The following is a 22,541-nucleotide window of genomic DNA, read 5'->3' on the forward strand; positions in this document are numbered from 1 at the left end:
GTGATTAGAGGGATGGACGGTGGTACCATCAAATAAGATGGAGAAGACAATAGAGGAGTTCCCGTTGTGGCTCAGTGGGTCAAGAACCAAAATAGTGTCCATGAGGATGAGGGTTCCATCCCTGGTCTTGCTCAGTTGGTTAAGCGTCCAGCAGTGCTGCAAGCTGCAGCATAGGTCGCAGATGTGGTTCAGATCCGGCATTGCTGTGGCTATGGCTGTGGCCTCAAATGCAGCTCCAAATCGACTCAGCCTGGGAACTTCCACATGCTGCAGGTGTGGCCATAAAAAGAAAAAAAAAAGTAGAGGATGACTCCCCAGTTACTATACACTGCCTTTAAGACCCACTGACTTGCAATCTGCCAAAGCCCTGGGTGAGACAGAGTCTCAGCACAAAGCCAGTCTCTTCTGAGATACTGAATTCTAACTCTATCCTGTCTCACAGTCTCATTTACCTAAGTAACTTCCAAACGGTTCCAGTCACCCCGGGACGCAAACTCATCTCCATATGCTGCCCTCCCTGGATAACCCCACTCCCCATCCCTCCCAAGTCCTTCCATGAGACCTTCAGCATCTCCAGTGCCATGGCCAGCAAACTCCTCTATATACACACTTGGGTACTTGTTCTACTTTTCCAAGTAGAAAATTCTCTCTTAAAACCACATCTGTCATTCAGCACACCGTTACCAGCATGTGATCAGTAAGCACACTGTTAAATTACTATCTTGAGAGATACACGCTCACATGTTTACAGACAAAGTGAGGAAAAGTGCTTCTCTTCAGTACAACTTTTTTTTTTTTTTTTTTTTTTTTTTTTTTGCTGTTTAGGGCTGCACCCGCGCCTATGGAGGTTCCCAGGCTAGGGGTTGAATCAGAGCTGTAGCCACTGGCCTACAGCAGAGCCACAGTAATGCAGGATCCGAGCCGCGTCTGCAACCTACTCCACAGCTCACGGCAACGCCTGATCCTTAACGCACTGAGCAAGGCCAGGGATCAAACCTGCTTCCTCACGGATGCTAGTCAGAATCGTTAACCGCTGAGCCACAATGGGAACTCCCCAGTACAACTCTTGATATACATGTATGTTAAGGAACATTCCTGCCTATAAATCTAACATCATAAGCTTTGAAGTCCATGAGCTTGCGTTTAAATTCTGATTCTGCGACTTCTTAAATGTGTGATCTGGGAAAAATATTTAACAACTCCCCCCTGCCCAAAACCTCAAGGTCTTCATCTATAAAAATGAAGGTAATGCACTGCAAGATTTAAATGAAGTAATGCATAGAAATTGCCTAGCAGAGAAGCTGAGATGCGGACGATGATAAATAACTGCCTCCCCTACCTACAGTCTGAAAAGAGCTATAGGGGGATTAGTCCCTAAGCAAAAGAATGCTCTTAAGTAACATTATCCTTACATGCTTTTCACTTGCCAATCACAGCAATAAAATGATTAGGCAGAATAAGAGCCAACTTAAACGTACTTTTTTCCACTGAGCAGGAATTCTGGCATCGAACATGCAATTCAACGCATCTCGTAGATTTTCGCTCATGATGATGGTGCCGTCAATGGCAAGTTTTAACTCCGTCAGGGTGCTTCGGACCAGGGTGAGCAACCGTTGCATTCTGTCTATCTCCTGCCTGAGGAAAATGTTCATTGGCTGGAAGGGCCCCATCTTCTGCAGCCTCTCCTTCACCTGCCACGGAGACATTCAGCACATGAAAAACCAGCCAGCTACTGATGTTATGTAACTGGTACCCTAGGGCTTCAGAAAGGTTCCCAAATTTTATAGTTCCATAAATAGTGAGCTGTTACTTCTTTTTCCACTGCCAGAAAACAAAGAAGAAATTTAAAAAGCAACATCTGTTGGATGACCAGCTGATTTTTCATTCCATGTGGGAGAAGACAGGCAGCCATGAATTCAAAGAAGAATATAAAATCTAGATCCACAACCACTCAGCCTTCCAAACAAATAGCAACTGCACTTAGTGGGAAACATTCACCTACTGGCAATCCAAGCCTTACAAACACACACATGAACCCACACAAGCAGATATGTACACATACACAACCATAATGTTGGCTGCCTCAAAACACTAGATTTCCATTTTAAAAACTTCCTGTTTTTCCCATCAAAAGCATCCATCCACTCATTCATTTCCATCTTATGAGTATTTATTCAGAGTCTTTTGTGGATCAGGTATCAAGCCAGGCTGAGTTGCTTTATCTTACGCAAATTCAGGAGAAAAAAAAAGAAAACATAAAACTCCATACTTACTGTGTTTATTTATATAATTATGATTATATTTTAGGCATTTGTACCACTTTGTCAATATTTCAAACACTGTTAGACATGAATAACTGCTCTCCCGATGCTATAATGAAAGGTGCTTATGAAAACTGATAGCAGTATTGATTTTCTGCTAGCCACATGATCAGAGTTTCTCCCAAAGGAAATGAGTCCCTTGGTGAGAGTTCCTCAAGTTCAGTCTGTGGTCCTAGCAGCCAAAGTGACCGGCTTCATGGAGAAGAATAGGATACTAAAGAAGCAAAACGCTGCAGACTTCCTCCTGAAAACCAGGTGGAAAGGGAAATCTACAAAGAAACACAGTGGTCCTGTGACAAAAGTCACACTTACTCCGGGTCATCTCTTAAGACTACACAGAAAGGAAGCCACTCACTTTTGCTTTTACTGAAGATTTAAACACGAGATCAGGGTAAATATTTTCACAGTATTTGCTAAAACATATTTAAAAATTAACTGTCATGACCATCAATTTTTGCCTAGAAGTTCCTTGCATATTAAAAAGACAAATCAATTTTAAAAATCCATGAGATGAGGAAGCTGCAGAGTTAATAACTATAGATTTCCTGAAATGAAGAAGGCCTGAGTTTTAAGGTATGCACTAAATTACACAATATAGGGTTGTTGTTTTTTTTTTTTAATAAGCAGTGCTTTACACTAAGAATACATCACTTTCCTTGGAACAAATGACCATGTGAAGTGCCTCAAGGGGATATTCTAAAAAAGCAATCCTAACCCATCAGTACACGCTTGTGATTTAATTATGAAGATTACCATTATCCTCAGGTTTCACTATTAGTTCTATTTTGAAATGACCACATATATAGACTCAAACGCTTCTTTTTCTGGTTCTTCAGGAAGTGAGTTTTTAAAATAATTTTTTTAATTTTAGAAAAATTATTTTTTGCCCCCTTCCCTTCTCCCTCATCCCCCCCCCACCACCACCAACCCGACACAAACACAGCTGCTGTTTTATCAGGACGTCATCAACTCACTTCAAATGGACTATAGTCTGGGGGCAGCTTTTCTAGCATGTCATCAGCCAGCCGGGCCACCACCGCCTCCCGAGTCTCGTCCCCTCCACCAGAGCTGTCCTTGGGCTGGATGCCCAGGATGGTGTCCAGAACGTCCTTGGCCAGCTTGCTCTGGTAGGTGATGTCGGCGTTGGGGTGCAGACCAAACACCTCAGGGCTGTCATAGGTTGGCAAGCTCTGAACAACAAATAGCCCAGGTAAGCACAGCCTGCTGATGCAAGCACTGGTTAAATTACACTGTCTTAGGAAATAACCACGTTTTTATGACGATAAGCATTTACATACTACATCTTATTTGTGACAAGCTCCAATCTCTGTAACGTCTCCAGGAAAGCATCAAAAGTTGCCTTGAAAAAAAATTTCACACAGTAGGCTCATGGTTCTTAAACATCTGCACCTCAAGCAAATTTAATCAAGAGGACATTCTCTTGTTTCCTAATGTCTTTGTAAGATAGAAAGGGAACTATGGGTTGGTATCTTGCTTTCTGAAGGTCTCATCTAATTCAAACCAATTATTTAAATATATGTTGTATAACTAATAATTAGTAAAAATGACAGTTTTAGCAATTATGGCCAAAATAAGACCAGAGGTTGGAAATGTACCCTCCCATGGAGAGAGAGACCAGGAAAAACGAGAAATATTGAAAGAGCAACAAAGCTAGAGAGAAAAACAGACAGCAAGAGATAATGAGAAGTAGAACTACCAAGTAAGTACCCCTTCAGCTTCTTGAAAAAAACAATTACCTACAATTTGACATTGATTTCTATGTGTGAATTGTATCTTGGACTTTTATATTTTCCCTCCCTTGCCTTGACTTTATTCCTTTTTACACAATTCTTCTTATGGACTACTTCAAATTCACTGTGATAGGAGACATATATAAAGAAATATAGGGACAGGCAGACCTAAATTTATACCTTCCCAAGCACTTCTTCTATTCAGTGCTAATGATTTAAAGGCACAGTACAGTTGAGACAAATGATTTGAATGAGTAAAAGTGTAGCGGTGGTAACAGATGATGAACTCATTACCTTTATATATCATAGAATCTCTAAATATACTCATAAATTCAGCTCTTGGGGGCTGTTGTACTTTAGTTTGTTCACCCTGAGATAAATCTTAGAGGCAAAAGAGATCGCTAAACAATGATCTAATGAACTCAAGGTATGGAGGCAGAAAATGTAGTTGCCTTAAAGCACAAATCAGATTTTTTTTTCTAAATTTCCTGTCAAAACCATATTCCTTCTTACAGCAGCGCGTCTCAAGTGGAGGTGATTTACCCCCCCCTCCCCCCAGAGACATTTGACCAAGTCTGGAGATGGATTAGATCATCACAGCTGGGTAGGGAGTACTACTGACCCCTAGTGGTTAGAGGCCAGGAATGCTGTTAATCATTCTACACAGGACAGCCCCCCACCGCACAGAACGATGCAGCCCTGAAAGTCAGTGGTGCCAAGGCTGAGAAACCCAGTCTTAGAGGAAGCTCTTATACAGCGTGCATTCCTGAAAATATTCATATGCTTCCCATTAGGCCGGGATAAAGGAACAGGTGCCATGGGATAAGGCAAGTAGATTGAAAAATAGAAGTGATTGAATCTAGAGGCCGCCATTGCAGCCTCAGGTAGTTGAAGTCTCACAGGTAGAGAACTCCAGGGGATTTGTGTAGGTCCCCAGTTCTAATTCTTCCCCATCTATCATCTTCTCAAAGAATATTCCTCCCTGGGGCATTAAAAGGGAAGGAAAGGAAGGAATTCACACAAAACACACACTCAGAACAAACATAAACCATTCAATCATTAGATGAATAGAAACATATGAAGAAAACACCTGTGGTATTTGGAACCTTCCACGTTCAGTGTATATCACCATTAAAATTTATTTGCAAAGAAGTACATACAGTATAAATAAATATCAAGAAAGCCAACTGGCCGCAGCTATTGGCTCTAGGCATGAAATTCTGAAGGTGACAAACCTGGATATACTGAAGGTAGTTATCCACCGTGCTGCATTTTGGAATATTATATCCTTGGTAAAAGGTGAAATCTGGGCCAAACATATTTTCACTGAACCAAACCTTAGCAAGCGTATTCAACAGCCTCTTGTCGTAGTCATCAGTGACCCTGCCTCCATACTGAATCTCTCCTATCATGTAGCGGACAGTGGTCCAGGAGACACCCTGGGAAAATGGATAGAATGATTGTGCACACCTGACTACTGTTCCATCCCCATTTTCCCTGTCAAGTAGCACCCATGCGCTCCTTGTCACCAATGTCATTTACCCATTCGTTCATGCATTCCCTGGCAATGTGAAACATGCAGAAAGAAAACCAAATAGGCAAACAGGAGGGGTAACTCAAAGCTCTACGTTCATGATTTGAAAGATTCCCTTGGTGCCTCCATGGGGTTCCATACTTTAATTTCAACAGAAAAAAAATGTTTATTTTTTGAGAATATTGAGGCCTTTCTTTAAAAATCACACTCTTCAAAAGGAAGCACAGACTCTCAACTTTTCACTTTTTAGGATTTAAAAACAAGCTTCTGGAGTTTCCATTGTGGCTCAGTGGAAATGAATCTGACTAGCATCCATGAGGACACAGGTTCGATCCCTGGCCTTACTCGATAGGTTAAGGATCTGGCGTTGCCATGAGCTGAGAGTGTAGGTCGCAGATGTGGCTCAGACCCCGAGTTTCTGTGGCTGTGGTGTCAGCCACCAAACACACACAAAAAAAACCCACAAGCTTCTTCACTCATTCCCCCATCCCTCCAATAGACCCTGCTAGGTTGTCTTACATGTAATGTCAAATAACTTTGAGAAATAAAAAGATAATCAAAACTGGTTCATTTTCTCCCCTGAAATCAAGAGGCTAGTGTGACCCAAGTTGCTATGACTTAAAGAAGAGGTCTTTTCAAGCACAGGAATCATCACTCTTAGAGGATTTACCCCAAGGCTGGGCGGCCATGTGAGCTCAAGGACCCAAATCCACAGTTACCAGCAGCAGGAAGCAGTGTGCACACAATACCTTTTTGAGATCCATGTCATCTAAGTGGTTTTGGATGAACTGCACCGTGGCATTAAAGTCAGCTTGGTTAAATTCATAGGGGATGTTCCAGCCCAGGGGGCCGAACTTGCGCCTCTCCTGGACAGTGGAGTGGAGGAAAGCCACGGCGTACAGCATGGGCTTCCACTGCGCTACGGAGCTCACATCCAGCAGGTCTTGGCTCACACCTGTTGTGGTCAGTTGGGTAAAAAACTGTATCATCTCTCAAACATCTTTATTTTCTACTACTTTTATGAGTTGTTATTTTTTCAAATTCCTGATATTAAACCTCATTTATCTTGTTTATTTTTATCATATTCATATGACAGTTATAATTTAACTTTGGGGTAACCAGAGGGTATTATTGCTCTCTGAAAAATATGCAAAGAGATTGGAGGGGAGTGGGGGCTTGCTAATACAGGATCAAGTTCTTGCTAACTTAATAAGACAATGTGGGGAGTTCCCAAGTGGTACAGTGGCTTAAGGATCCCATATTGTCACTGCTGTGACTCTAGTCACTCTTGTGGCACAGGTTTGATCCCTGGCCCTGGAAGTTGCACACATACACACACAAAAAAGCAAGATAACTTGGGGATAAAAGAGATGGAAGAATAATGACAGTAAAATAAATTCTAGTACTATTACTACAACACTACTGCTACTACTACTAATAATAAAGGTATTATTATTATTATTACTAGAGACATGTATTCAGATTGCAATGGGCTTCTATGTACTCTACTGACAATTTAATAGTAATCAAAACAGTGTATATAGAAGCCCACTGCAACCTGAGTATAGCCTCCAAATAATAATTATGATTATATAAATATGTATTTATTATATACAATTATAAATTTATTCATTTGCAATCTCTTTTTACTGACATCATCCTTCCATATCCATGTTACACTCTACACTACCTTGTAGATTGGCAAAAATTTGAGCCTTGTTAGAAATTCAAAAAAAATTTCTTTGGAGATTTTTCAGATTTACTGATGACGATGATAAAATACACTATTTTAATTTAAATTTATCTTAATTATCCTCAATAGATTTATCGCCTCTACTCTACACTTGAGATAATGCAAATTCAGGCTGTTTGAGCCGCTAGCACCCAAGGGAAAAAGCATTTGTTCAGGTAGGACCGGGATCAGGCTTTCTAACTCTGAGCTCCACGTTCTTTCTGTGAGCATGAGTCTCCGACGGGAAGCTCTGTAACAGAGGGAGCCAAGGTAAAGATGGTAAATTCAGTTCCTGTTGTGACAAGAGGGGCATTTTGGACTGGTTGATTTCTAGTCTAGTCTGGTTGATTTGGATGGTCTGATTTCTAACCTAGTTCACATTCTGACATCCTGACCCTCGGCTTCGGGACATGGAGGCAGAGGACCTAATTTCATTTCAGCCCGTCCTCTTAAAAGAGGCTGACACCTTCCTTTAGGTCTTGCGCCTGAAGACCATAAGCAACAGCATTATCTGTTTTAGATGTTAACATAAAAAGGCAGGTATCTAGCAGAGAAGAGCCGAGGTCAGAGTAGAGCAATATTGGGAAAATAGGAACAATTGAAGGTGGGAATTCTGAGCTCAGATGCCCTAGTGCTTCCAGAGGATTTTCCAGCTGGAGCAGGACAGAGGAGCCCAGTCCCTCACCACCGTGGTAGCTAATAAGACCACGTGCTACAACTAATCCTAACTAATACCTGCTATACAATTTCTTTTTTTTTTTTGCTTTAGCAGGAATTTTATTCTTTCAAATTTTTTTTATTATAATTGTTTTTACATAATTTCTTTTTCTTTCTTTTTTTTTTTTGGCTGTACATGGAAGTTCCCAGGCAAGGGGTCAAACCAGAGCTGCGGCTGCAGGCCTATGCCACAGCTATAGCAACACTGGACCTGAGCCACATCTATGACCTACCCCACAGCTTGCGGCAATACTGCAATACCGGAGTTTAATCCACTGAGTGAAGCCAGGGATCGAACCTGCATCCTCACAGACACAATATTGGGTTCTTATCTGCTAAGCCACAACAGGAACTCCCTTTTTCATAATTCCTTGAAGAAAACAATTTAAACACACGAACGCCTATAAACTTGGAAATGTTCCTTGACTCACCACCATATGTTCTTTTCAGTCCTGCCCGGAGGCCCTGTGGGGGCTCATTGGCAAATTTAATGGACATCTGAAGGAGGGTAATGGGAAAGTGTTTATGAACCTCGGTGGTCATCCACAGGCGGAAAGCATCGTGCACAAGCTCTGTTTCCACAATTATGTCCATGAGTTCATCCATGAAATCCAGTCCCAGATGGCAGTTCTGCAGAAGGGCCCATCCTCCCTAAGTCAACAACAATAAATGAAAATTGGGCTATTTTGTGTTTCACCCAAAGATTTAAATTAGTACATTCTTTAGAAATTAACATTTAATAGTAAAGCACACTAACCACTTTAAAATAATCTAGGTCAAATCAAAGGATACAATCATGTTTATCTGAGATAAGTTACTTTTTTTCTTGTTCTGTGTATGTGTCCCACAGTATATGGTAGGAGTCATGAAAACTACCAAAGTGAAACAGAAAAGATAACACATTCAAGGAATGATGGTTGACTGAAAACATCTGTTTCACTCAGTTCCCTCCCCAGATTCCATCAAAACTACAAGGAAAAGGGAGTTCCCGTGATGGCGCAGTGGGTTAAGAATCTGACTGCAGCAGCTCAAGAGGAAGCTGAAGCTAAGATTCAATCTCTAGCCCAAGAACTTCCACCAGCCATGGGTGCAGCTATAAAAATACATAAATAAGCAAACAAACTACAAGGAAGGGACTTTTTTAAAGGCAAGAACGCTGAAGGACAAAGACAGTGCGGGCTTAAGCAATACCAATAACCTTCGAAACAGACTCAAGAAAGCTGAACTCTAACCTGGCATTCAGAGAGAGCTGAGACATAATCTGATTTACACCGTATAACTTCCCACACACTCAAGAATAGGGGACAAAGGTCCCTCTGGAAGAGGGGGAGATGGTGGCCTAGTACTGGACTGAACGTCCACACTCCCAACATATTTCCCCAATAAAAGATGGAAAGTTGATTGAAGTTGCCAGGCCAGGGATCCAACTCACACCACAGCAGCGACCTGAGCAACCGCAGTGACCGTATCGGATCTTTAACTCACTGGGCCACCAGGAAACTGCAAATTGATTTTCTTTAGAAGGCAAAACAGACAGGGTTTACAGTGGAGGACAAAAGTCTATTAAGCGTACAGGAACCTCACTGAAAATAGGTGGAAAAAAGTTTATCTATTGAATTTGAAGACCTGTGACCTCCCTTCTCCCACTGAGTTTCCAGAAAACAGCCAACAGGGCATACCCCTCTAGAATACAGAACGTTTTCTGGGGAATCTAACCACACCAAGAACAAGAGCTTTAGAAAAGAGTAAGTCATATCTCTTGCATAAATTGTTCTAAGAGCACAAGAAGATTCCTTTGTATAAAGCAACACAGGCAAAAATTGAGGTCATGCAATAATAACTTATTCAATAACTAAGCTATAGAATATTTTTGCTAAAATATCTACAATACCCAGACCATAATTTTGAGTTGTTTTCTTGACTCCATGACATTGGATTATTTAAATTTTATTAGTGTAGCCAGAGATATCTTCCCTTCCAAGAAACAAAGCACCAGATCTAAAATCTTAGTTGAGTTACACTAAAAAACTGATTATTTTGGAATGTCACATATTCTCCCTTACATTTTCTGCAAAAGTATATAGCACCGCTGAATAAATGTTTTTTGTCCTATGAAAATTTAATTGGCACTGTTCAAAATTTGAAAAAAAAGAGGAATTAAATATTAAATGTAACACTAAAAAAGGTTTAAGATGCTCTCTTTCACCCACCATACAGGGGAGTCCTAAATTCTTAGGTGAGAATTCTGACGCTTCAGTCTTCACCCACAGAAAGAAATCCCTTAGCCAAGGTGTTTCTTTGGCATTACCCTTTCTGCAGTAAATGTTTTGTGTTCTTCTAAGTGAACAGATCATCTGCTTTGCTATGCTTGCATATTGGTTCATCCTGTCATAAAAAAACACTGTCTTGGACAAGTCATAAGTAAGGTGATAATGATTTTTTTTTTTTTGGTCTTTTTAGGGTCGCACTCATGGCACATGGAAGTTCCCAGGCTAGGGATGAAGTGGAACTACAGCTGCCAGCCTACACCACAGTTCACAGAAACACCAGATCCCTAACCCACTGAGTGAGGCCAAGAATTGAACTCATGATCTCAGGGACACTAGATGGGTTCGTTACTGCTGAGCCACAACAGGAACTCCCTAAAGATATGTTTAAATGATACGTGAAATTAAACTACTAAACAGAAAACATGGATAAGTTTAAAGCTAAAAATATTCTGTTTAAATTCTAATTTAGTCACCTGAAACTGTAATTTTTAGTTACGCCATTATTTATTTAAATTCAAGTTAAATAAGGGTCTTGCAAATGCTAGTGTTTTGTTATAAGTACAGTACTATGCAGAAGGAGGAATGGGGGCAGTTAGAGGAAGAAGGGAGAGGGAGAAGGAGAGCAAGAGAAAAAAGAGGTCAGGGCGTAGGTCCACCAAGCCTTCATGTAGGACCAGACTGTGACTCTTAAGTAGAGATGTATTTTTTCATCTCTAAACATTTTTATTTATTTATTTATTTGTTTATTTTGCTTTTTAGGGCCACAGCTGTGGCATATTCCCAGGCTAGGGGTCGAATCAGAGCTGCAGCCACTGGCCTATGCCAGAGCCACAGCAACGCGGGATCCGAGCCGCGTCTGCAACCTACACCACAGCTCACGGCAACGCCGGATCCTTAAGCCACTGAGTGAGACCAGGGATCAAACCCGCAACCTCATGGTTCCTAGTCGGATTCGTTTCTGCTGAGCCACAATGGGAACTCCTCTACACATATTTAAATCACATGCCTTCTGCCCTCCCCAGGGCACACTAAGTGCACAAGACAGCACACACCTGAGGGAACCCTCCTTTTCACCAAAGCTGGGGGCAGGGGCCAGCTCGAGAGTGAAAGATCTTCGAGGTGAATCTGAAGGTTCTAGAGCCAGCTGGCTCAGCTCTAGCCCAGGGGGTGGGGATCAGGATGCAGCACAGTGGGAAAGTTCTAGAGTCAGCAGCTAGACTCTAGTGCTTTCATGGTGAGCCTGGTGTTTGGGGGTTGGGAGGACTCAGCCAGTTCTGCTCTCAGCAAACAGATTCCCTGGAGGACACAAAAGAGCTTTGAGATATGGAGGCAGAGCTCAGACTCAGGGAAGGAGGGGCAGGGTCTGTTTTAAACAGACCAGGGAAGCATCTGGACCAAGACTGCATGTTCTCCAGCAGGAATGAGAAGCCAAGTGGTTCTGCCACCATTGCTTGGCCAGAGTGAGGAGGAAGAGGGGAGCAGGGGTGGAAGGATCCTCTGGGCAGAGCCAGACACTGCAGAGAAGCCTGGACCAGAGTAAAGACACAAGTGTCCTGTCCTGGAGCTTGAGTTCTAGAGATGAAACAGGACTTCTGCATTCAATTAACTAAAGTCCTTAAAAGTGCTTCAGCTCTGGACTTGACTGGCCCATTAGCAGGGTCACCATATGGCTTCCAGCCCCATTGCCTGCTCTGTACACTGTAGAATTTGCAGGCTTCAAAGGGCTCCAGAAGCCCACTTGGAAGGCAACAGGTCAGTCAGGCTTCCTAAAACCTCTGGTACCAGCCCAGGGTAATGGCAGACACCTAGCCTCTGGGATCTGGGCCAGGTCCAAGGGACTCCAGGGCACAGACTATGCTTTTTGGATCCAAGAGACGCATGGTGTTGTGGATTCTGGAGTGTTGTGGGGTCCAAGAGCAGAGACGGAGGGGCTGGAGCATGTGGTCGAGAGAGGGAGCTATGGACCCCACACAGGGTTGGGGATCTGGAGTGGGGTTTAGTGTTATGCACACTGGTTGGGAAATAAGATATTTTGATTGGTCAAGTTTTCCATATGTTAAAGCTCAGCAGAAAAAGTTTTAAATTGTATTCATTTTTCCATGACAATTTTCTAACTGATATCATGCTTTTTCTCTGTTTAGGATAGAGAATATGATATAGGAGTTCCTGAAGTAGCTCAGTGGGTTAAAGACCTGACATTGTCTCTGCAGGGATGCGGGTTGGATCCCTAGCCTTGCTCAGTGGATTAAGGATCCAGCGTTGCCGTAAACTGAGGCACAGGTCACAGACACAGCTGGTATCCAGTGTTGCTGTCGCTGTGGCACAGGCTGGCAGCTGCAGCTCCAATTTGACCCCTAGCCCAGGAACTTCCACATGCCACATGTACAGCCATAAAAAAAAATATATATATATATATATATATATATATGTGTATACCACATAAATTTAAACTCGACGATTTAAATGTTCTTTTCTGCACTGCTATCCTATAGCCTGTAACATCAACAATAGAACCCAAAAGTAGACATCTAGCCTCACATTTGCCATGGTCTGCTGCAAGAGCTTGCGGGCGTGGACCTCCTGGCCCTGCCCCATGGACACGTAGCGGGTTTCTATTTTTAATCTCTTCCCCAGGGCAATGATGGCATCTGTAGGGTCTGAGCCCATAGACAGGAGACAGATGAGTGGTGTCCGTGGATCAGACTCCTCCCATGTCTTTTCCAAGTCCAGGATAACTCCTTCTGCATAGTTTTCACCCATGGCATCCATGATGTACTTGCGGGCCTGCCAAAAACAGTACATGGGTCACCAAAACCAGTACCAACTCCCTCATGTGTGTAATTCAGTGTGGTTTCCCAAATTCATTCATTCTCCCTCATGTGTGTAATTCACTGTGGTTGTCCCAATGATGCCCACAGAAACCTTGCCAGGAAAATGTGACAGAGGCTTTTTTCTTCTTATTTCTTTGTCTTTGAATCCCCATCCCATAGATTGGGAAGCTGACTTAATTCACTGAAAACACAATCACACATTTAAAAGATCAGAACCCACGTTGGCTGACTCCTTGTTTGGGACTTGTTTCAGTGCCCTGGTTGCTTCATGCTATACAAAAAAAATTAAATGTTAGGCAACCCTAATATTGAGGATTCTTTAAAGGAAAAAAGTATATGCATTCAAATAAACAAGTAAGCAGTATTTTATTTTTTATTTTAAAACAGTATTTTATTTTATTTTATTTATTTTGGCTGTTCCAGGGATCAAATCCATGCCACAGCAGTGACAATACCAGATCCTCAATCAATCCACTGAGCCACCAGGAAACTCCCAAAAAGGTATTTTTAAAAAAATTTTATAATTAAAACATAGTTGATTTACGATGTTGTGCCAATTTCTACTGTACAGCAAAGTGACTCAGTCATACATATAGATGCATTCTTTTTTATATTATTTCCCATCATGGTCTATCCCAGGAGACTAGATACAGTTCCCTGTGCTGTGCAGTAGGACCCCATTGCCCATCCATTCTAAATATAATAGTTTGCATCTACTAACCCCAAACTCCCAGTCCATCCCATTGCCTCCCCACTACGCCTTGACAACCACAAGTCTGTTCTCCATCATGCCTGGGATTTAATGGGTATTAACAAATAGATAATTATTGATGAATGACTACTTATTGAATAAAAGTTACTGCATGCTTATTGATTTATTTTATATATTTTTAAAGATTTAATCCATAACACCCAGGCCACAATATTAGTGGCAGATTTAGAGGCATACCAGTTTGGCACAGTGCCCAGGTTTTTCTCCCTTAGCAATGATCCTTAAATGACTTTTGGGGAAAGCACCACACCTGGCTTCCCAACGGTCCAAGAAGTGGCAGCCAGGGCCCTGACTGGCAGGACTCTGTCCGTGGCAATGAATTGACCAACCAGTGCCTGGGCCCCTGACTCATGAACATATGACCCTCTCTCTCCTTTACTAGTGCTTGGCAGAAGTTCTGAGAAGGTAGACTTTAGTCCAATTGCATCTAGAGCACCAGATGACACTTATTTGTCTAGCTGTCAATATTTTTTTTCAGGTTGGCCAGACCCTATATTGAATTCTCTAACCAAAACATAAATGCCTACACATTCTTCCATCCTTCTGATAGGCACTCTATCTGCAAAACAGAGACAGATCACGGGCGTGGAGAACAGACTTGTGTTTGCCAGGGGGAGGGGGAGGGAGTGGGATGGACTGGGAGTTTGCAGTTCATAGATGCAAACTATTGCATTTGGAGTGGATAAGCAATGAGATCCTGCTGTATAGCACAGGGAATCATATCCAATCACTTGTGATAGAACATGATGGAAGATAATATGAGAAAAAAGATATACACGTATATAACTGGATCACTTTGCTGTATAGCAGAATTTGAAAAAAACATCATATCAACTATAATAAAAATTTTTTTTTAATTTTTTTAAAAAGTTTGTCTGACATGTTCTTTGGCTTCTCCAAAAATCTACTCTGTATACACATTCAGCCACTGAGGCAGTATGCTTTGTGACTCAAAAGGACTTCAAAGATGGACACTCGGGTGTTCCACAAGTCACAGCTGTTTCTCAGCACCAGTATCTGCCATCACTACAGCATCTCTGTCAAGACCCAGGTGCTTTGTACTCAGGAACAGCAAGGACAAGGAGCTCAGAATGGCCAATCTTGCCATGGAACTCAGCATTGACTCCACACAAACACTACCAACCAAGCTATGAACTAACCCACTGTTACATACATCAGGGACCAGGTGGGAAATATATTAGGCTTTGGTGGCCACACAGGTGCTACTGCAACAACTCTATATACCACTATGGCACAAAAGCAGCCACAGACAGTCCATAAATAAATGTGTATGGTTATGTTCCAATAAAACCTTATAGACGTGAATTCAAAAGTCATCTAATTTTCATATCACAAAATATTATTCTTTGTGTTTTTTTCCCCCAAGCACTTAAAACTATACCATCATTCTTAGCTCACCAGTTGTACACAAACAGGCAGTAGCATAAGATACCCTTGGAGTGCACTGTTCTTGCAGCCAGGCTTTTAAATGTCCCCTGACTGGGGCAGACATACTCACCAGAAATGCTCAGAACAAGCCTAATGCTGCTTATGGAGAACAGGGATTGAATGTGTCTACACTCTAGACCTTCTAATCTGTTTCCCCAAAAGGAGTCTGGTTGAAAATCACAAAAAGAATCTAGTGTGAGAATAAGAACTTCAGAGAAGAGAGTATTTTTTCAAGGGGCCTTCTAGATCTTGCTTAAGATTTGGTAGCTATCATAAGGGCATGAGAAGGAGTTCCTGTCATGGCTCAGCAAGTTAAGAACCCAAAATAGTGTCTGTGAGGATGCAGGCTCAATACCTGGCCTTGTTCAGTGGGTTTAAGGATCCGTCATGGCTGCAAGCTGCAGTGTAGGTGGCAGATGTGGCTCAGATCCAGCATTGCTGTGGCTGTGGCATAGGCCTCAGCTGCAGCTCCAATTTGATGCCATCCCAGGAATTTCCATATGCCACAGGTGTAAAAGACCAAAAATAAAATAAAATAAGGCATGGGAAACCATTAAAGGAATACCATAATGATACTGCCTTTCTTCTAGAATATACAAAATGGACTAGAGTAGGCAGGAATGAATTATAGGAGGATATGGCCATTGTCAGTCAAGGATGACAGAGGCCAGGGTGAAGATGGCAAAGTTACAAAGGAGTAGGAGAGACTTAAATTTCAGCATTGAACCCAAGGAAGTGTTATATGAAAAAAATAAAAAGGAGAGAAAGAAAAGTCTGCTTGAACCTTCCACACTTCCCTTAAATAAGGCAACTATTTGACAATTCATTTGGGCAGGATAAAAGCAATGAAGTGGAGAAGAAAAACCAAAGGAAGGGTGATCTCAGTGCCCTGGGTGGCAAAACCCATTTTTCTTTTCTCCATAAATCACTGAGTGTAGCGGTTTTCATGATTTCCTGGCACCAAGGTGGTCTGAGGGTGGGTACTCCATATGTTTTTAACACTCCCTCTGGAGAGTGAAGGGAAAAAACGTCCTACATTCTATTAGAAACTCCAGCCTATTGCTACTTTATGGCTTATTTAAAGAAGTCTGTAAAAAATCAATGTCCGTGAATATTAGAGTTTAACTTTTAGCTGTGAGGTTGAGATACCACCAGTCTGTTTGGTGAATAAACTTCCACAATGGTAGGGCAGCAGATTAAAAGTCATTGAAAAGATGGTTCTTTTGGAGACAGGACTTCTGTCTCAACCATATGCACTATTCAAAAAATTTCAGGCCAACCTACTTGCTTTTTTTTTTTTTGGCTCTTTTTTAGTGCTGCACCCGTGGCATATGGAGGCTCCCAGGCTTGTGGTCGTATTGGAATTACAGCCACCAGCCTACACCATAGCCACGGCAACAAAGGATCCAAGCCGCATCTGTGACCTATACCACAGCTCAGGGCAATGCCAGATCCTTAACCCACTGAGCAAGGCCAGGGATCGAACCTGCATCCTCATGGATACTAGTCAGATTCGTTTCCACCGCGCCACAATGGGAACTCCCCAACCTATTCCCTTGCATCGAGGTTTGTGACATGTTCTGGGGAAAGAACTACAGGTTTGGAAACACTATGCTTCCCTCTGGTCTCTCCCCTCCCTGGTACCTGCACACTCTTTCCATTCAAGGAACATTATTTTCCTACTAGCAAAATGGAGCAACCATTTCATTTTTTAGTTAATATAGAAACGAGATGAAAGAACAACACATCACCTTTATGTAGACCTATGTGCCCATGTTAAAAACATGGTTTCTTTATTCACTCTCAATATACCACATAGATCAAAGAAAATTACTAACTCACTGAGCCCCAAAGTACACCTTAGTCCATATAGGTTCTTTATTTTTCCATTTTTCATAATTGTATTGCTAGAAAATTACATAGACACCTACTTGACAATTATCATTGAGATTAACATTTTAAATATTCTTTTATTTATTTATTTATTTTTTTTGTCTTTTTAGGGCCACACCATATGGAGGCATATGGAGGTTCCCAGGCTAGGGGTCCAATCAGAGCTGTAGTCACTGGCCTACACCAGAGCCACAGCAACGCGGGATCTGAGCCGCTTCTGCAACCTACACCATAGCCACAGCAACAAAGGATCCAAGCCGCATCTGTGACCTATACCAAAGCTCACGGCAATGCCAGATCCTCAACCCACTGAGCGAGGCCAGGGATCAAACCTGCATCTTCATGGATGCTAGTCAGATTCGTTTCCACTGAGCCATGAATTTAGAAGGAAATTCTCCTTTAAAATATTACCCTTTGAACCCTGACACCTATGGTCAATTAATCTTTGACAAGGGAGGCAAGAACATAAAATGGAAAAAGAAAGTCTATTCAGCAAGCATTGCTGGGAAACCTGGACAGCAGCATGCAAAGCAATGAAACTAGAACACACCCTCACACCATGCATAAAAATAAACTCCAAATGGCTGAAAGACTTAAATATACGACAGGACACCATCAAACTCCTAGAAGAAAACATAGGCAAAACACTCTCTGACATCAACCTCATGAATATTTTCTCAAGTCAGTCTCCCAAAGCAATAGAAATTAGAGCAAAAATAAACCCATGGGACCTCATCAAGCTGAAAAGCTTTTGCACAGCAAAGGAAACCCAAGAGAAAACAAAAAGACAACTTACACAATGGGAGAAAATAGTTTCAAATGATGCAACCGACAAGGGCTTAATCTCTAGGATATACAAGCAACTTATACAACCCAACAGCAAAAAAGCCAATCAATCAATGGAAAAATGGGCAAAAGACCTGAATAGACATTTCTACAAAGAAGATATACAGATGGCCAGCAAGCACATGAAAAAATGCTCAACATCGCTGATTATAAGAGAAATGCAAATCAAAACTACCATGAGATACCACCTCACACCAGTCAGAATGGCCATCATAATAAATCCACAAATAGCAAGTGCTGGAGGGGCTGTGGAGAAAAGGGAACCCTCCTGCACTGCTGGTGGGAATGTAAACTGGTACAGCCACTATGGAGAACAGTTTGGAGATACCTTAGAAATCCATGCATAGAACTTCCATACAACCCAGCAATCCCACTCTTGGGCATATATCTGGACAAAACTCTACTTAAAAGAGACACATGCACCCGCATGTTCAGTGCAGCACTATTCACAACAGCCAGGACATGGAAACAACCCAAATGTCCATCAACAGAGGATTGGATTCGGAAGAGGTGGTATATATACACAATGGAATACTACTCAGCCATAAAAAAGAATGACATAATGCCATTTGCAGCAATGTGGATGGAACGAGAGAATCTCATCCTGAGTGAAATGAGCCAGAAAGACAAAGACAAATACCATATGATACCACTTATAACTGGAATCTAATATCCAGCACAAATGAACCTTTCCTCAGAAAAGAAAATCATGGACTTGGAAAACAGACCTGTGGCTGCCTGATGGGAGGGGGAGGGAGCGGGAGGGATTGGGAGCTTGGGCTTATCAGACCAACTTAGAATAGATTTACAAGGAGATCCTGCTGAGTAGCATTGAGAACTTTGTCTAGATACTCATGTGGGTGGGGAAAAAAAAATGTAATTGTAATATATACATGTAAGGATAACTTGATCCCCTTGCTGTACAGTGGGAAAAGAAAAAAAACGAAAAAGAAAAAAAAAGAAAAGAAAAGAAAAGAAAATATTACCCTTTGAGTTCCCATTGTGGCTCATCCTGTTAAGAACCCAACAGACATAGCATCCATGAGGATGTGGGTTCGAAACCTGGCCTCACTCAGGGGGTTAAGGATCCAGCACTGCTGTGAGCTGTGGTGTAGTTTGCAGACGTGGCTTGGATGTGGCCTTGCCATGACTATGGTGTAGGCCTGCAGCTTCAGCTCCGATTTGGCCCCTTGCCTGGAAACTTTCATATGCGGCAGGTGTGGCCCTAAAAAAAAAAGGAAAATATTCTCCTATTTTTAAAATATGTGCTTTTTACCTGGGCAATGGTTCTGTCAGGACACCAGGATCTAATGAGGAGAAGACGTCTAAAGCAGTCGAGAGATTTGTCATAGGCGTTTGGAAGGGGCTCCTCCTCAGGGTTTTCCTTATCAAACCAAATTTTCCACATTTTCTCATTTCTTGATATCTGAAAATACCAGGGGATAAGAAATGTGTCACACCACAGAAAAATCTTTCAGTAAGAGTACTATTTCTAATATAATATCTATTTCTCCTCTTTCTGACCGTTCCAGACACGTGTGAATGATATCCCTCAACTATTTTTTTCTTAAGTTTTATATCTTAGTGCCAAAAAGTTTGAGAGTCTAAAATCAAATAGGATTTGCTCTAAAGTCAGTCTGTACGAACCCCAGCCTACAGCTCCCTTTTAAAGGAGGGAGAGTCCTGAGTTGTTCAATATCTTCTATGCCTTTGTGATAACAAATCTGTAAAGAATAAAGAGTCCAAGGGAAATTCATTTTCATTATTTTAAGGAAATATGTTTTACTCCATGAGAACCAAGTCTTACCCACTTATGTGTCTTCATTTCCCAGGACCATTCTTGGAACAAAAGAAGACACTTAGTACTTTTTTTTTTTTTTTTTTTTTTTTTTTTTGCTTTTTAGGGCCACACCCACGGCACATGGAAGTTCCCAGGTTAGGGGTTGAATCAGAGCTGCAGCTGCCAGCCTACAACACAGCCACAGCAATGGGGGATCTGAGCCATATCTGCGACTTCAACATCACAGCAACGTCAGATCTCCAACCCACTGAGCGAAGCCAGGGATTGAACCTGTATCTTCATTAATAATGGCTGTATTTGTTTTCTCTGTACCACAATGGGAACTCCTAATAAATGTTTATTCTTGAAGTTTTTTGGTCAATACTCTATTAATCTAGAGTAATTTGAAATGTACCACTTAATGCCACCGTCAAATGAAAAAATCAGGAGTTCCCGTCGTGGCGCAGTGGTTAACGAATCTGACTAGGAACCATGAGGTTACGGGTTCGGTCCCTGCCCTTGCTCAGTGGGTTAACGATCCGGCGTTGCCGTGAGCTGTGGTGTAGGTTGCAGACGCGGCTCGGATCCCGCGTTGCTGTGGCTCTGGTGTAGGCTGGTGGCTACAGCTCCGATTCAACCCCTAGCCTGGGAACCTCCATATGCCGCGGGAGCGGCCCAAGAAATAGCAACAACAACAACAACAACAACAACAAAAAAGAGAGACAAAAAAGACAAAAAAAAAAATCACACTTGCTTCCCTTAGGCAATTGTTAGAGGAAAAAACATAGTTCGTTATCCTTTGAAGCTTAAAAAAGCAAAGAGAGATAAGCATTATATGGGCAAGTGTCTCAAAATCATAGAATAAACAACATCTGCAGATAAACATAATTTTATGTTCTCTGGAATATTCCCTTTGATTAAAGCCCCAAGTGTATTTCTTGGAGGTCTAATCAAAGAAAAAAAACATTTGGGTTCATATTTAGAAAATAGCATGTAAAATAAAAAAAACAGTCTCTTTCAGTCATGAAAGACTACATAATGCAGAGGGATTTCAGGTATAAAATATAATCTCCAGAAGACAGCTATGACAGATAATGATCCAGGAAAGGTCACTAGGAGCCATCCCAGGGGAATAAGTTAGAGTGAACTAAAATCCCTCAAAGGAAAGTTATTTAACCCAAGAGAATGGTTTGTAATCCTAATTACATGGCAACCACTAGGTGTAAGCCAAACCATAAAAAATACAGCAGAACTTCAGCTTCTGGTCACCTTCAACTTGCAAAGTCAAGACCCAAAGATGGGACAAATGGTACCATATCATTTATATGTGGAATTTAAAATATGATACAAATGAGAAACAAACTCACAGAGAAAACAAACTTATGGTTACCAAAGGGGAAAGGAGGTGGAGGAAGGGTAAATTAGGAGTTTGGGATTAGTAGATACAAACTCTTACATATAAAAAAGATATACAACAAGAACCTACTGTATAGCACAGGGAGCTGTACTCAGTATCTTGTAATAAACCATAATGGAAAAGAATATGAAAAAAGAATATATACACATAACTGAATCACTTTGCAGTACAACAGAAATTAATACAGTGTTGTAAGTTAACTACACTTCAATTAAAAAAAATTAACGAGCATTAGGACATTTTATGGTCAAAAAAATTCTTCAACTTGCAGCTAAATAAAACAGCTTTGCCGTCCACGTGACTTCTCTCTGGTCATCAGATTTTCAAGGGCCTGTTTCCTGGCTTGTCCCAATTCAACTTTCTATACCCAACTTCCATGATACTGACATAGACACAATTCACCAGGAATTAGCTGATTATGAAGGGACAATAACTTCCATAAAGATAAAAGGCCAGGTGTTTGTTTATATTAGCCTCATACACAGATGCCTAGCTAGGACAGTGTAACGAGAAAAGAGAGAGGAACAAGAGGCAAGAAAGGATACTTAGCATCTGGAGGTGAGCTGTTCATATTTCTTTTCGTTTAACCTCTAGAAAAAAAGGCAAAACCTTTTAAGCATATCTAATCATTTAATCTGATTGAATCTGTTTTCCCATTTATGCGTGTCCAATTGGTTATACTGATATATGACCTAGGACAGCATTAGTTAAACTTCCTGGGCAACTAATTTCTTCCTGCAGGACCAGCCTGCTGTATCAGAGTATGAGTAAGCTGGAGAAGGTCAATCACTGGTCCTATCATTTTCAGAGTGACAATAGTAAGAAGACTCTCTCTTCCCCAAATAGGGTAAACAGAGATAAATCAGGAAGCTGCTTACTGTGAGATGACCATAAAGCTTATTCAAAAAACAAGTCACCTGATCAAGGACATCAGAAAACTGTCTAAGTTTGCTAAGTTCCACCAAATTCAGCCAGGTCATGTCCAGGATCCATTTAGATGGTTTAGGAGGACAGGCTTTCAAGTCCAAAGAGGCGCCACCTTTCAAGTTAAACACAGAAAGTTATTAAATTTTTCTTTCTTTACTATGAAGCAATCTCTTAATAAATACTTTAGCTGAAACTATCTTAATTTCAATTCTTTGACTACCTTGACATTTCTTAAACTCAGAAATACAAATCATAGTGACAAACTTTTTTATTTTTCATATATATATACACATACACACAC

The 22,541-nt window shown here is 41.4% G+C and overlaps 1 protein-coding gene across 3 annotated transcripts in view; it reads right to left on the reverse strand.

Annotated features, from left to right (window-relative positions):
- Positions 1-22,541, reverse strand: part of DNAH5 (dynein axonemal heavy chain 5) — a 319,273-nt gene that overhangs the window by 12,276 nt on the left and 284,456 nt on the right. For all 3 annotated transcript variants that reach the window (XM_085001716.1, XM_085001717.1, XM_085001715.1), the window contains 8 exons: positions 22,231-22,352; positions 19,393-19,542; positions 12,864-13,109; positions 8,487-8,706; positions 6,356-6,561; positions 5,308-5,511; positions 3,296-3,511; positions 1,479-1,691 (listed from right to left, as the gene is read on the reverse strand). In XM_085001716.1, the coding sequence (XP_084857842.1) occupies positions 1,479-1,691; positions 3,296-3,511; positions 5,308-5,511; positions 6,356-6,561; positions 8,487-8,706; positions 12,864-13,109; positions 19,393-19,542; positions 22,231-22,352 (1,577 nt within the window). The remainder of the gene's footprint in view (positions 1-1,478; positions 1,692-3,295; positions 3,512-5,307; positions 5,512-6,355; positions 6,562-8,486; positions 8,707-12,863; positions 13,110-19,392; positions 19,543-22,230; positions 22,353-22,541) is intronic.

Source organism: Sus scrofa, chromosome 16, assembly GCF_054392235.1.
Source record: "Sus scrofa isolate SSC_HxYL_T2T_F1_AM1 chromosome 16, Sscrofa_HxYL_maternal_Yorkshire_Landrace_v2.0, whole genome shotgun sequence".
In the NCBI taxonomy this organism is placed as follows: Eukaryota; Metazoa; Chordata; class Mammalia; order Artiodactyla; family Suidae; genus Sus; species Sus scrofa.